Below are 15119 nucleotides of genomic sequence, written 5' to 3' on the forward strand. Positions count from 1 at the left end.
GCCTTGCATAACAAATAACTATTATTGCTCATTAAAACAATTACAATGACAACACAGAACAGTAATGTATCATAGAGTAAGCCAATGTACAACAGGCGGCCTTATTCCTAAGTAGCAATTGTTATGTTATAGAATACAATAATAATAATGTACCAAACAATCATACCGATTACCTGGGGGCCAATCGCGCTATTTTCGCAAGGTTTAACCTTACAACATTTGAGGTTATGGTTTTGGTTAATTAATGGTTCTACCGACGCACAAAATGCAATCGCGCTATCAGTTTTAATGAACCTAAACCTCAAATTAACCTCAAACTATAACCTCGTATTAAATTTTAAGAGACGTGCCTTGACTTCCTAAAACCGACTAAATTTTACCGTAAAACGCACTGAAATGTCAATATCTACGAATTCAAGTCTATAAAAGAGCGATTTAAAAAAGTGTGTAAAAGAAATGTCATTAAATTCTATTGTAAACAAACATATGTGTTGTGATTTGAACCAAATTAATTGAATTTAGTGTGTTGTTGTTGTAGATAAAACACGCAGAGGCAAGTACCTACACATTGTTTTCCTTTTTTAATATTCTATTTAATAAAATAGTATCTTTTTATACAATCAAATAGGTACGCTAACTACTATTAATTTCGAAATGTTAGCAATGTAGAATTAATAATGATGCTCGTATTTCAGCCAGTGTGGATGCGGTCGGACGGCGAGCGACCACTGTAAGCCAGCTCCATCTTTGCTGGAGTTCGAATCGCACAGAGATTTGGGTTGAGAATGACTTCGCTCGGCGTTGTTCGCGCGTGTTATCAGCACGCCTTTGGTGCGAGTGTGTGGCTATTTTGTGGCCCCGCAATAGATCCCAAAAGGTGAGCTATAATGCGAGGTAATAGGATACAGTGAGTGGATCACTCACCGTTATTGTACCAGAACTCATATCACTATAATATGCGATGTTATTATTGTTATTCAGGTATGGAATGGTATGAAAAGCAGGGTGAGAATCTACGCCACATCGACTGCGGCAGAGGCCCTACCAACCTTCCTAAAGGACACCAACTCTAGCACAAAATAACTTCAAACATACAATTCAATAACAAAGTAACTTTCTCACTCTTTATTATTAATTAAAAAACAAAGTAACTTTCAATTTGAGCAAATTCTTTCCCACTCTTTATTCCATCACATCTATTATTTCGTTGACAGCGAGCTGATGAGCGTTGGAGCAGAGCCGGGTAGAATTCTTATGCATTGAGGAGCAGCGAGCATGCGAAGCATTTTTGCAGCAAGTGAATGCTGGCAGGGTGCAGGCTGAGGCAGCTATTATTTCTGCCAAAGCAGATGATCTGCATGCCCAATCCGTAGCTGCCATTTGCAAAGCAATTACCGAGTTGGTGCCTGCAGTTAACCTTTTTGATAGACTATTTAACAAGAATGACAGGTTTGTTTTCAACATGTTTTCTTAATTCCTGCTGATGATATGTTCAATTGTGGAAATCTGAAAGAGCGTAAGGAACGAAGGTCTAATCTGTAGACTTTTGTCCCCTTTATATTTCCACAGTGATATAAACATTTTTTTAAATGTATTTTGAAAAGGCCCCTAAACATTCTGGCGTTTATGTTGGCTTCATACTGTATGTATATAAATACCCATCCTGCTTTATCTGTCACTACTCTCATGAGAGGTATGGCACAGTCTTAAATTTAGGTCTCCAATCTTCCTATATACATATTCTTGTTTCAGACTTCTTTGAAGAATCAAAAGCAAGCTCGCTCCGGAAATGAAGGATGATTTGGGGTAGATTGAGGCAATAAATAAACTAAAAATACACTCTTTTTTTTATTTCAACCTCTTAAAAGTATACATCAATTTAGATATTAAGATAATAAACAATTACAATAGGTATACATCGTCATCTTAGAATGAATACCTCATATTTCTATGTAATTTTTTAGGATGAAGATAAAAATATGGTGTGAAGTATAGTAAATGCAATAATGTGTGTAGTTAGCATTTTAATTACTTAAATTATACCTCTTTTAGATACTATATTATTACATTATTAATTTTTATTCAACAAAAATCAGTAAAAACAAACTGAAAATGCATATGTGAGGCTTCACAGTAAGGGGACGATATGTTGTATAAAGTCAAGTGTTAAAAGAGACTAATTGTAACCTTGTAATATATTTTTATACAACTATACATATTTTACCTATACCTGTAATTTTAATTTGATAATAACAACAGGAAATAAGACAAGAACTAATAAATATGATGTACATTGTAAAGCTTATTTTCTCACCGCCTTTTAATACCATCTCTTTCGGCATGCCTTTTAGGAAAGCTGCATATTTATTCATAATAACTGGTTTATTTGAAGCAGCTACCGCTTGTGCCTCTCTGACACTGACTTGGGAAAGGGTGATAAGCACTTGCCAATGGGGGTCTGGTACGCCCCAGTTGTTAAAAACTATACGAGCTATTAAAATCTGTAACAAAATTAATAATGATTTACACAGTATAGAAATTTTGGTTATTATGCAAAACTGAGAACTTTCGGATTCCACTCAACCCTTACCTTTGTCTCCACATCCAATGCAACAGACCGTCCTTTAACGAGAATATGTAGGCATAGTTCTTCCACCAATCCTGAAATGAATTCCGTGGACAAACGGTATATCGTTTGCGGAATTTCTCCTCAGACATGTTAAATGTGATCGTCTTTCTATGCTTTTCTTTTATTTAAAGCCCGTTCTTAGGCCACATCCACCTCATAAACACTTTCCAAAACATTTAAGTAACCGTGGAACATCTTTTATATACGATAAACGTAGTGAAAAGTTACTCTCCATTAACTGCCACACAAACCTTGACCTTGCAAAGGTTAATCTATTCCCCCAAGGTTACATGTGAGGTTAAAATGTCAAAATATTTAGCGCGATACCAATTTGCAACATTTTAGGTTTTGGTTTTACGTTTGACAATTAGCGCGATACCAAATGTGCGTTACGTGTCACACGTCTAAGTTTTGGCTTAGGTTTTTGTTTTGACAGTTAGCGCGATACGAAATGTACACAACGTGTCAGATTGGCGAGGTTGGAGGTTTTGGTTAAACCTTTGACAATTAGCGCGATTGGCCCCCTGGTACCAAACCGAGAAATTCCCTGAATTAAAAAAAGAACGAACTAAAATAATAAAATAAATAACGCACACACTCAACATAGCCCCGCACTGGGGAAACCTTGTGTCACGGGTGCCATGGACACACAAATAAACAATCACAAATTACACTCAAACTCACGAGAGAAATAAATGTAGGCCATACAATTATTTCTCCAGGTCCGGGAATTTCTAAACATAATCATTTTCTAAATCGGTTCTACAACCAAGTACTCAACTAACACCCAAAGTGCTAACCGCTAGGTTATCGTGGTCGTTGATGTAACCATAGTATCTTTTTGAAAAGCTCTCTCTTATATCTTCTTCCATTATTTACAAATTTTTTTCAATTTGAAAATGAACTTCCAAATAGTCTTTTTTTATAATATCAAGTGGCAGGACGAACAAGTCGTGCGCCTGATCTGAGCTACACGCGTGTCCATAACAGTTGCACCAAGAGTTTTAAATCGCAAAGATCTGAGGGGCACTGCCACTGCGCCCATCACCCTGTGACATAAGTTGACAAGTCCCACATGCCTGTAATTTCATCAGCACCCCGACCCTTTAAAACCGGAACACAGTACCTAATGCTGACATTACTGTTTGGCGGCAGAAATAGGTAAGGTGGCAGTACTTCCCTGGACGAACTCTTTCACAAGGCTCTACTGCTACTAAATCTCTCTTAATCCCATTCGTCAATATCGCGTTCATTTTAAACGTTTTTTTTTCTATTTGGAGTATCGGCTACGGTGGCTGTACAGGTCCGCTTCGCCTGATTGTTATTTGTGTGGCAGCATACTATCGACTGCTTTCGCGAGTGAACGCATGCTGTAGCATTCCGAAGCGTACTCGCGCAGCCAGGACAATAGGGACCATCGGAATATAACACGTACATTACTGAAAGCGTGATCATAACTTTACAACCAATTAATTTCAAATTCTGCCTTTGCAAGGGTATGACTTGACGATTTGGTTATAAAAAACAAGCGCCGATAGCCCGGTAGAACGGTCGGTTCTCGTTTTGTGAATATTTACCTAATACTAACCTTGTGATGCTTACACGTCCATATACTGTGACCGAATTATGCCACATAATTTACGCCATCGCACTTACGCATACCTCAGCGGCGGTAGTAAGGTGCTGGGGCAGACCAGCAGGTTTACAATATTAACAGTAAGTATGTTTGAAATTCATATAGACTTAGGGCGCGTTCCCATTATGTCTTGACGACAGTCATGCAGTTTAAAGGTCAAACGATTCTATCGTGCAAACGACAAGGAGGTTGCCGTGATCCGATAAATTGTCGTATCGATGGGAACAGCTAGACACGACGTTCAACGAAATAAAAAATGTCCACGACATATTTATGGCAGATAGTCGTGATATCGGAACAGCTTAGACGCGACAGTCGTCCAACGATAAATAAAACGTTACAACACAATGGGTCGCGCCCTCATTGTTCTTATCGTAAGCAAGGCAGCGTGTACTAAATTAGGTGATATCGATGGTCAAAATATGCATGCGCATTGATAAGTATGGTCCGACCTCATATTGACCCTCTTATAGTTGACAATAACAATGATCACTAAGCAACATTTTTTCAAACTATTTCTGGAAATCGGAAATAACGATTCCACTTACATAGAAAATTTCATATCGCCCAAAAAATATTATTATTTGGCAATATGAAAAAAGATACTTTAAAATATTTTGATATTTTTGACCTTTCCTATAACTTTCCTATTATATTATTACTTACTGTATTTGAAAAGTAAGACCCTGTAGAAGCGCACAACCATGAATCAATAGAATTAATTAAAAATTGAAACTTACGTCGTTTGCATTAGGTGTAAATTATATCTTTCAAAGTGCCTACACTTTTTTCCATAACTAGTACATAGATTAATATTGTATTCGGGTGAATGCCGAATTGTGCCAAAAACATGCAATGTCACTTGAGCTGAGACCTATGGTTCAGTGGGACATGGATTCTGCAGCAGTAAGCACAATGTGCTGAGTCAGAGCTCACTTGAACTTGTTAAATTGAGATGGACTATGAGAATGATTGTTAACTGTGTTGCTAATGTTATATGAATCGTATTTATAATGTTATTTACCGACTATATTATTTGTGGCCTTAAAAACGCTGTGTCTAAATGATTTGTTTTTGATGATTTGTATTATTACTACTTCAATATGGGCAGTACTTTGACGCCCTGACGAAGAGACCCCCAGGGCTAACTCCAAATGACTCAAATGAACGCCTTAAGTTTGTTTTTTCCTTGGGGCCTTATTGTCATCAAACTACGTTATTATTCATCATTTTCTTTGAGCAACCTCTTGCTTATTTTCCTACGAATATCATGATTAGGGTGGCACCCGACTTGGTACTAAACCACACTGTTCACAGTCCAAAATAGTGCAGTATTTGTCTCGGACGCGCTGCCCATATAAACACGCTTAATGCTGCCGCGATGCGGTTTCATGTAACCCAATGAGGTTCAACCCTCATCAAGATGTTTTTGCAATAATCTCAGTACAGAGTACTAAAAAAACCGACCTCAAAAGTACGTGGAATTACATATAAGTACCAAATTTTATTGAATCGGTCACCGGAAAGTTTCCTCGGATTCATCCCCTAGTTTGCCACTATACGAGACTTGACACAGGTGATAATTAAAATCGGTTCTCACTACTCAAAGTATATTGAGAGAGAAAAACACCTTGAATTGGAGCAAAATCAACCATTAAAATAATTGCTCCTTATAATAAAATTTAGGCGCTATTTATAAAAATGAGTCTTCATGTGTGAACAGCCACCCTTAGAGGTGGATTATTTTCTTCAACATTAAGTGGACCACTGCGGAGGTACCCTCTTTCCAATAAAAAAAGAATTATGAAAATCGGTTCAGAAATACCGGAGTTATCGCGTAACATACATACAAAAAAAAAATTTGAATTTCGAATTGAGAACCTCCTCCTTTTTTTGAAGTCGGTTAAAAATAAATAACTGCCACGTTACACAAGTATTAATTATTAAACGCATCTAACTAAAAGATAACGTCTAGTTAAGAACAGTATACACGGCAACATATGCTATAAACAAAGGAGTATTTTGAATGCAGTACACTTTACAAATTGAAGATTAATCTTCTTGTTCAAGAAAATTAGAAAAAATCCAATTGCCAGTCAAGTATGACTCAAAGATGAAACAAGCCTGTATTCATAGAATTATCAAGTAACATATTATTTAACATGAAATCGGCTGTTGCGAATGTCACGAAAGACGCGATCAGTGAAATCGTGTATTTATACCCTTTTCTATCCATACAAGCAAGTACACGATCTTCGTGTCATTATTGCGTCTGCAATTGACATAACTTGACTTATTTCATGTCTATAGATAAATCTTATATCAAATCGGTATTAAGCATAGATTTAGTATATGGTATTAAGTATTTGCTTTTGTTAATAATGGGTTGGTCAAAAAAGTCTATGCGGTTTTGCTACTAGCTGACTTAGAAAAAAACTTTAAAAAAAAAATTATGTTGCCTATGGTCATGTCAATAATAATATTTTAGGGTTTCTTTTTTAAATTACATTTACAACTCTGTAATAATTATAATACCTAATTCACGTTTAGAGGCTGATGGCTTAGCCAAAATTTTACGTTTAATTCATGAAAAACGGCCAGAACCTGTTAATCGTAAAAGTGTCGTATTTCATGTCGATAATGCTAAGCACATCTTTATAAAGCCGTCAAAAACTATAGCATTTAGGTTGGGATGTGTTACTTCATCCATGATCCACCGTATTCGCCCGACATAGCCCTATCAGATTTTCACTTGTTTCGGTTTTTACAAAATTCTTTGAATGGATACGACTGAAGAGACCATCAAACGAGCTGTATTTTGTAAGTAAATACAGGAATATTTTTTAAAGGGGAGATCTAATATAACCCGAAAGATGACTAGATATTGTTAGACCATAAAGTTTATATTACAGTCAAGTTCTTATTGCAAACGGCATACAGTTAAGCTTCAATCAAGTCTCCAGTTTGACATTTTCTTGATCATGTATGTACATAAGTAGAAAATTAACATTAAGATACCTGTTTGACTGTTGCAGTAGACATATAAACTAATAAATCGCCTGATGGACAGTTGTAGGTTACACATTGTACATAGCCGTTGCCGACATACGATGCGCAAGCGCAAATCGGAATGAATATGCAAAAACACGAATTCTTTCCGTTAAAACTTGGCAATAATGTTTAGGTTTATAGACAAGCATCTTTAATATAAGTCTGTTAAGAATCACAACGGTATTTTTTTTTTCTAATCTTCTTGGTATAGAAATCGTTGAAACGGTTGTATAAGGAGCCAACTGCAACATACAACATAATTGACCATGATGACCCAATAATTAGCACTACGGGCGCATCACGAGTAGGTCCTGGAATCGATTCCCGATAGAGCAAATCTAGGAACCGAACTTGGTTCTGGTCTCAGTGTTTTAGGTAACTCTGGATCTCAGTACAGGGTCTCTAGTGTGAGATCAGGTCATTGGTGTGATTGTCTGCATATTAATTTTTTAATATAACGCCATCGTTTCACCATCGTTTAGTAGCAGTAGAGCTCCTTGTGAGAGAGTTGGTTCGGGGAAGTACTGCCACCTTACCAATTTCTGCCGCTAAGCAGTAATGTCAGCATTACTGTGTTCTGGTTTTGAAGGGTAAGTGTGCTGGTGAAATTACAGGCACGTGAGACTTGTCAACTTATGTCTCAGAGTGACGGGCGCTGTGGCAGTGCCCCTCAAATTTTTGCGATTTAAAGTTCTGAGGGACAATGCAACATGTAGCTTACCATAAGGCGCACGACTTGTCCGTCCTGTCACTTGATATTATTATTTAAAAAAGTCGTTTAACGAGTGTCGAGCAGGCAAGAAATATGTAAATATAATTAATATACTGTAAAACAAAACAGATACCGTAAAGTTGGTTGCCAGTTCTCTCTTAAGTGTGAACACACTTCAATCCCATATTAATAGAGAGCTTCTTTTGTCCGGTTGAGAGCGAAACGATCTTAGATGATACCTACCTCAAGTTCCCATGAATTAATACACAATAAACATTGGCGTTTTGGATGATATCATCTCAAGTGACAAAGACCCTGTATTTGATTGAATAGAACTTAATAATGGTCTTGCTTTTCAGTGTTTAGTGGCTTTTATTAATTAATATATTATATTATGGCAACTCTCAAATTAGCACTCAAGTGAGATATTTAATGGGTTGCTCAAAAAATATGAGGAGAAATATGTGTACGACTTACGTTTATTTCTTTCGTGCCTTTGGGCGTAATTTGTGATTGTCTTTGTGTGTGTCCATGGCACCCGTTACACACGGCTTCCCTAGTGGGGGGGCTGTGAGTGTGTTGCGTTATTGTTGCGTTATTATTACTATTATGTGGGTGTTAAACGTTACAAAAATCGTACATTAGTGAATTATGTATTGGCCACGTGTTTTATGTATTACGACGCTCACAAACAACGCCTTTTTTAACCGACATCAAAAATAGAGGGATTCTCAATTCGTCTGTATATTCAACTAGGACAAAATATATGGCTAGTTTTCGTGAGTTCATTGGGTCCCATAATTAAAACTATAAGATATATAATAAGGGAATATCACATTAACTCTCCTCTATTGGAAATGAAACTATTTTTCCGGATTTAAATCGCATAATTATATTTGTTTCGGCCTCCATTTTGAATTCGCCATCTTGATTTTTTTTAATCCAGGCAGTTGACCAACTGCCCTATTATCTATTCCTTCGAGCACCTATCTCTAATAGTTTCCGTGACAGAAGGCTTCGAAATTTGTATGGCGGCCATCCTGTTTATTTGAATTTCGAACATTTTTTACTTCCGGCGGAAATTGGCCAGGGCATACCTCATAAAAATGCATATATATACTGCATATGTAATAAATATTCCGGATCTACCCGTTCTCCATCGGACATCTCACCGACACAATTACTGTCAAATAAGTAATACTCGACCAAATTAAGAGACGCTTGGTACGAATGAAGCTTCATACTTAACATTGTCTTTTGATTTGGTAGTGTTGTGTTTTTTTTATATAATACCATTGACGGGACAAATAAGTCCCGCGCCTGATGGTAAGCTACACTCTTGTCCATAACAGTTGCAGTGCCACTCAGAGCTTTAAATCGCAAAGATCTGAGGGGCACTACCACTGCGCCCGTCACCCTGAGACATAAAGTTGACAAGTCCCATATGCCTGTAATTTCACCAGCACCCTTACCCTTTTAAATCGGAACGTAGTAATGCTAACATTACTGCTTGGCGGCAGTACTTCCCTGGACGAACTCTTTCACAAAGAGTTCTATTGCTGATAATGTATTTGACAGTAAGGGAGATGCCACACGGGCGTTTCGTCGGCGTCGTCACAACCGCGTTGTGCTATTTCAACAGACTGAGTGCCACACGAGCTGTCCCGTGAACGCGCACCGTTTCAACGCACCGTGTGGCATGTCGTTCTGATTTATACGTAGTACAACGCAGTTGCGACAACGCAACGCCCGTGTAGCATCTCCCTAATTGTTTCAAGCACGAAATTGATACTTACGACCGTTTCCCCACCACGTATTACCTACAGACTTGAGTTTTGATCGGTGCTGGAACTAAGGTTAAATGACAACGCGATTTGACAGTTTCCAACGGGCTTGACGGACTTCGAGACTCCCATAGGTCATATATAGTGGGAAAACGGCCGTAACTACGGATTTCGTGCTTCGATAGTAGGGCTCTTAGTTTGTACGTTAGACAATTGACTAAATTTCATTATAAATATTATAAAATTTATTTATTAATTATATTATAAAATTCATTATAGCATGGTTACAAAAAATTACTTCCATTCCGTTATAAATAGAATAAATTAATTATTTATTTATAATGCTCCAGGTGCAACTGAAGGCTTAGACTCGTGTCATAATTTCTATAGTTTGTCCGCTACAGAAATTATGTCTTAAGGTAAAGCACCTTAAATCTATAATTTGCAATTAAGATGTTTTTACAAACATTGCTTAAGAATGACTGAAACCACGCAATGATAAAACACATTAAGTCCTGTCGTCGTTTGTTTTTTTAATTTAACTATTATATTAAGATTCATTTTTAATGCCTAATTAAAAGCCGTATTCTCTTTAACCTCACACAGCAAACAATGGGAAAAGCGTTAAACGCCCAATGTGCATTAAAACGTATCTATTATGTAATGTAACTTATTTGAATCATCCTCGACGCGTTATTCATTCAATTACAGTTCACAAGTTCATTTAAATAGTTAGTTTTTGTAAATTCATATATATACACACTGTTTTTGAACTATGTTTATGAAAAATACAAAGAGGAGACATATTTTAAAGTTTAATAATTCAATATAGATAATCAAATCCGGCTATTCTTGTTAAAATATATATGAATAAAAATTGATCTTGATAGTAGTAGGCCGACTTAAAATAAGAATAAAGACGTCACTTACTAATCATTACAATATCCTAACATTCACAATTCAGTCTCTTTTTGGCAAAATTTTATCTTCATTCACAATCAATCGATAAAACTATCGACAACAACTATATTACTATTGAAAATTTTATGATAACTGGCCACCCTACAAATGTCATTTTACTCCGTCTTCAAAAAAAGACAAACTATACACGGGGCCTAAGGAGTTTGAACGCTCTGTGTTAAAAAAATATTATTTGGCTCTCAAAGTCCGTTACGTCTTACCTACAAATTTATTATCAATTGTTACAGGTGGTGAAAATCATCAGATCCTCAGAAACGGCTGGAAGATACATTTCGTACAGATTAGTGTGCTAAGTTTAGATTTGTAGTTGAAATAAAAAAGAATATATTTTTTACGTAAGTTTTTATTGTCGATGACCGACGAAATACGTCATTAACGGTACCTATTATCATTTTGCAATACAAAAACATTAATTTACAGTTACACCAATAATAACAGGCGGGGTCATATGGTCAGGTAGAAATAGTTAAACTTGACTGTAATCGAGTTAAGCCTCGTTTAGAATTATTACAGTGATTACTATAGTTGTAATTGACAACACAAACCACTTCCGTTATCTACGGATTGCTAAACGCTAGAAAGGGTTCTTTCCTTTATGTTTAGCTCAGTTTATTATTAACCAATTATGTCCCATTGCTGGGCAAAGGTCTCCGCCAAAATCCTCCATTGCTCCATGTCTTTGGTGATCTCCCACCACTCCCTGTCAAACCCATCAATATCGTCCCGCCAACGCCTTCTCGGCCGTTTCCGCCGACTCTTGTATATTTTGAAAATTGAAAAAAAAATTACATTTACCTCGACAGTGGCCTGTTATTTTTTTATTTGGAATAATCTAAACTAGTCTAAAAAAGAGAACGGTATACTCACAGAAATCTTAATAATATTTATTTACATTTCTGTGGTTGAACTAAATAAATGGGTGATTTGTTAATTTTCTCTATCAAATTTTGGTAGCAATTTTTATAATTTAAGTATTCGAATATATAATCGTGAAATATTAAATAATATTTCAGGATAGTACATACATACACTCGAATATTATTAGTTTATTACTTATACAATGTGTTGATTTGCTTTCTCGCCATTTTTACAGAGGTCGTTCTATATCCGAAACTGAACCCAAATCAGTAAAAAAATAAATCGAAAAAATTTCCTTGTTTTTGCGGTAACCATGCTTGATCCCAAGGTTGACTTGCACTACACGTGTCACAGGTATCGGCAACCATTTGAACAAAGACCTATGCACAGAAAATATGCATTTTAGATCTATTTGGTTGTAGGTTACGGGTAGGGACGGGGACAGTATCGTATCGAGCGCGTGATTGGCAGATCATCAGTCGATCTTGCGTATAGCGTCTACGTTCCGCTGACATCGTGCATACGTTCTAGTTTCTCACGAAATGCTAGGTGGTTTGGTATGTAAACAAGAGTTAATGTAAAAAATACCACTACCAGGCTCACCAGGTGCGTCAAGGGAGTTGTTATGGCATGATGTAAAACGTGTAGTTTACGCAGATTACGAGTGTCGAAGAATTGTGCGCAAAAATCGTCTCTGCTTTCTTTCTGCTTTTTCTGTTGTGAAGAATGTGCTAAGTTGAAACGAGACGAACTAGGTACTTCTAGCAATACTTTCATGTAACCAAAAGTTGGTAAGTACCAAATCTAAGTTACAAAATATCTTTTTTCAATCAACTTTTCTAACTAATATAAAAATTTAGTAAATTATAACAATACTAGTACATAAACATAACTTAAAAAATAAGTAAATAAGCGATCGAGAAAGATTACGTATCGCTCGGTGAAGCGAGTGGCGGGGTCATTGTCCTCCGCGGTGAATACACTTGGGGACAATTTTACAAAACTTTACTAGATACAATTAGCCAGAATATTGAACAGAATATTTTTTTTTGTATTTTTAGATGATTTAGCTTTATTTCTATTATTAATTTCTTAAATATGGCGAGAATGCAAATCAACGCACTGTATAATAGTAATACTTTACGATAATATTTAAATTATAGAATATTTGAATAATAAAAATTGCCACCGAAATTTGACAGAGAAAACTATCCTGAAAATTACCCAAATACCACTGAACACTCGGTTGGTGTAAACACATTTACTAAACACTAAGGCAATGTAAACCAGTCTCACCGTTGAATGGATATTACTGTTAAGTTTCTTAACGGAAGGAAACTAATCGAACGTGTATTGTTAACGTTCCCACTTCCTTCTTCAGTCCATTAGCCATTTTAAATATACGCGTCTTTACGTAGTGTCTATGTATACGGGGTTATTTGTAGAATATTAATAACCTCGCAGGACTGTACTGCTAACACCACAAACAACAATTTTTGTCCCATGACGTTTCACAAAACATTGATGTACAGTCAAGAGCACGTCAAGCTTGACACTTTGGACCGTTCTTATCGTAAGCGGCATAGAATTGGATTTAAATCTTAAGTGTCAAGCTTGACGTGCTTGTCATAGGTCAATGGCTTGACTCTACTATCTGACACTTTTATATCTATATTTGGTAGGATTTAATATGTAAGGTAAGGTTGTAAACTTTTACTGCCTCAGTGGCCGAACGGTTACCATGCTGGACTGCGACGCGGAGGTCCCAGGTTCGATTCCAGGGTCGGCAGAAATATTTTTTTATGGCCTACATTTATTTATCTAGTGTAATTTGTGGTTGTCTATATGTGTGTCCATGGCACTCGCGACACAGGGTTTCCCTAGTGTGGGGCTATGTTGAGTGTGTGGGTTGTTATTATTATTATTATTATTATTATTATATGTAAGCGTTCTCTCCGACAACCCCCACTCCCGCTCCTGCATTGTGCATCGGACTGGTACGTTACCACACAGAATTATCACCGTTTAGAGCGATCTGTTTAACAGTGATCTGTTTACCTGAAAATCACTGTTAAATATTTTCATATTTTATTACGAAAATATTTTTTATGATACCAATGATGATTGGACAAACAAGTCGAGCGCGCGGTGGTAAGCGATACGCCTGTCCATACTAGTTGCAGTGCCACTTAGTGTTTTAAATCACAAAGATCTGAGGGGTACTGCTACTGCGCCGGTCACCCTGAGACATAAGTTGACAAGTCCATGTGTCTGTATTCACCAGCACCTCTTTACCCTTCAAAGAAACACAGTAATAATGCTCACATTACTGCGGGGTGGCGGAAATAAAGTTAAGATAGCATACTTATATTCGTAGCAGTAGAGCTCCTTGTGAAAGAGTTCTTCCAGGGAAGTACTGCCACCTTACCTATTTCTGCCGCCAAGCAATGATGTTCGCATTACTGTGTTCCGGTTTTGAAGAGTAAGGGTGCTGGTGAAATTACAGGCATCTGAAATTTGTTAACTTATGTCTCAGGGTGACGGGCGCAGAGACAGTGCCCCCCAGATGTTTGCGATTTAATGCTCTGAGTGGCACTGTAACTGTTATGGACAGGCGTGTAGCTTACCACCAGGCGCACAACTTGTTGGTCCCGCCACTTTATATTATAAAAAAAACAAAAAGAACCCTACTAGTATTGGGGTAATTAAATAATATTGTTTTTAATTCCACACAATTGTTGTAATTCCTTACTATAGTGGCGAATTTGTAGCAGACCTCCGAAGCCATTAAAATTACACTCTCTCTGAACATTAACAAGGTGCTATAAAATTTCAAGGCTTGTTCGACCACGATATATAGCGCTTTACTACATGCATGTACCTAATGGCTGGAAGGTAGATTTTCACATTAATTAATGTTTAACCTCCAACGTAAAAAGAGAGGAGTTAAGTTGGAAGCCTAGGATAGTTCTGTGTGTATTTGTGTGTCTGTCTCTGGCATTGTAGCTCCTAAACGAATTGACTGAACTCAAAACGGTTTTTTTTATTTGAATGTTTAAGGCTCAATTTACATTGCGGCGGAACGGAATGGAAGCGTCACTTTCGCCTTGCTGCGCGAGATGGCGCGCGCGGTCTTGAGGCTGTAGTATTTCGTTGACGTTTGACATCACACTGCGCCTGCGTTCGCGGCACTTCCCGTGGATACGCCAGGCGTCGCTGACGGCAGCTGCGAAATGCGCGAGCATTCTCGCGCGACGTGATTTTTGGCTTGTGTCTACGTTACACAATTGACCATAAAGTTCATTAAGCTATGTGCAATATCTTTACAAAAATTGGCTTCCTTTCCGTTCCGCCGCAATATAAATTGAGCCTAATCGGGATGGTTCTTAGTTTTTTTATAATACGAAGTGATAGGGCGAACAAGTCGTGTGTCTGACGGTAGGCGACACGCGCCTGTCCTTAGCAACT

The 15119-nt window shown here is 37.2% G+C and overlaps 1 protein-coding gene across 1 annotated transcript in view; it reads left to right on the forward strand.

The window, feature by feature from the left end:
• LOC113230664 (DNA-directed RNA polymerases I, II, and III subunit RPABC1) overlaps positions 1 to 11122 on the forward strand; it is a 14862-nt gene extending 3740 nt beyond the window's left edge. The window contains exon 6 of the mRNA XM_026464687.1: positions 11021 to 11122. Within this exon, the coding sequence (XP_026320472.1) occupies positions 11021 to 11086 (66 nt within the window). The 3' untranslated portion in view covers positions 11087 to 11122. The remainder of the gene's footprint in view (positions 1 to 11020) is intronic.
• Positions 11123 to 15119: the final 3997 nt, after the last annotated feature.

The sequence above is a fragment of the Hyposmocoma kahamanoa genome, unplaced genomic scaffold, assembly GCF_003589595.1.
Source record: "Hyposmocoma kahamanoa isolate Upper Pololo Valley unplaced genomic scaffold, ASM358959v1 64, whole genome shotgun sequence".
NCBI lineage: Eukaryota > Metazoa > Arthropoda > Insecta > Lepidoptera > Cosmopterigidae > Hyposmocoma > Hyposmocoma kahamanoa.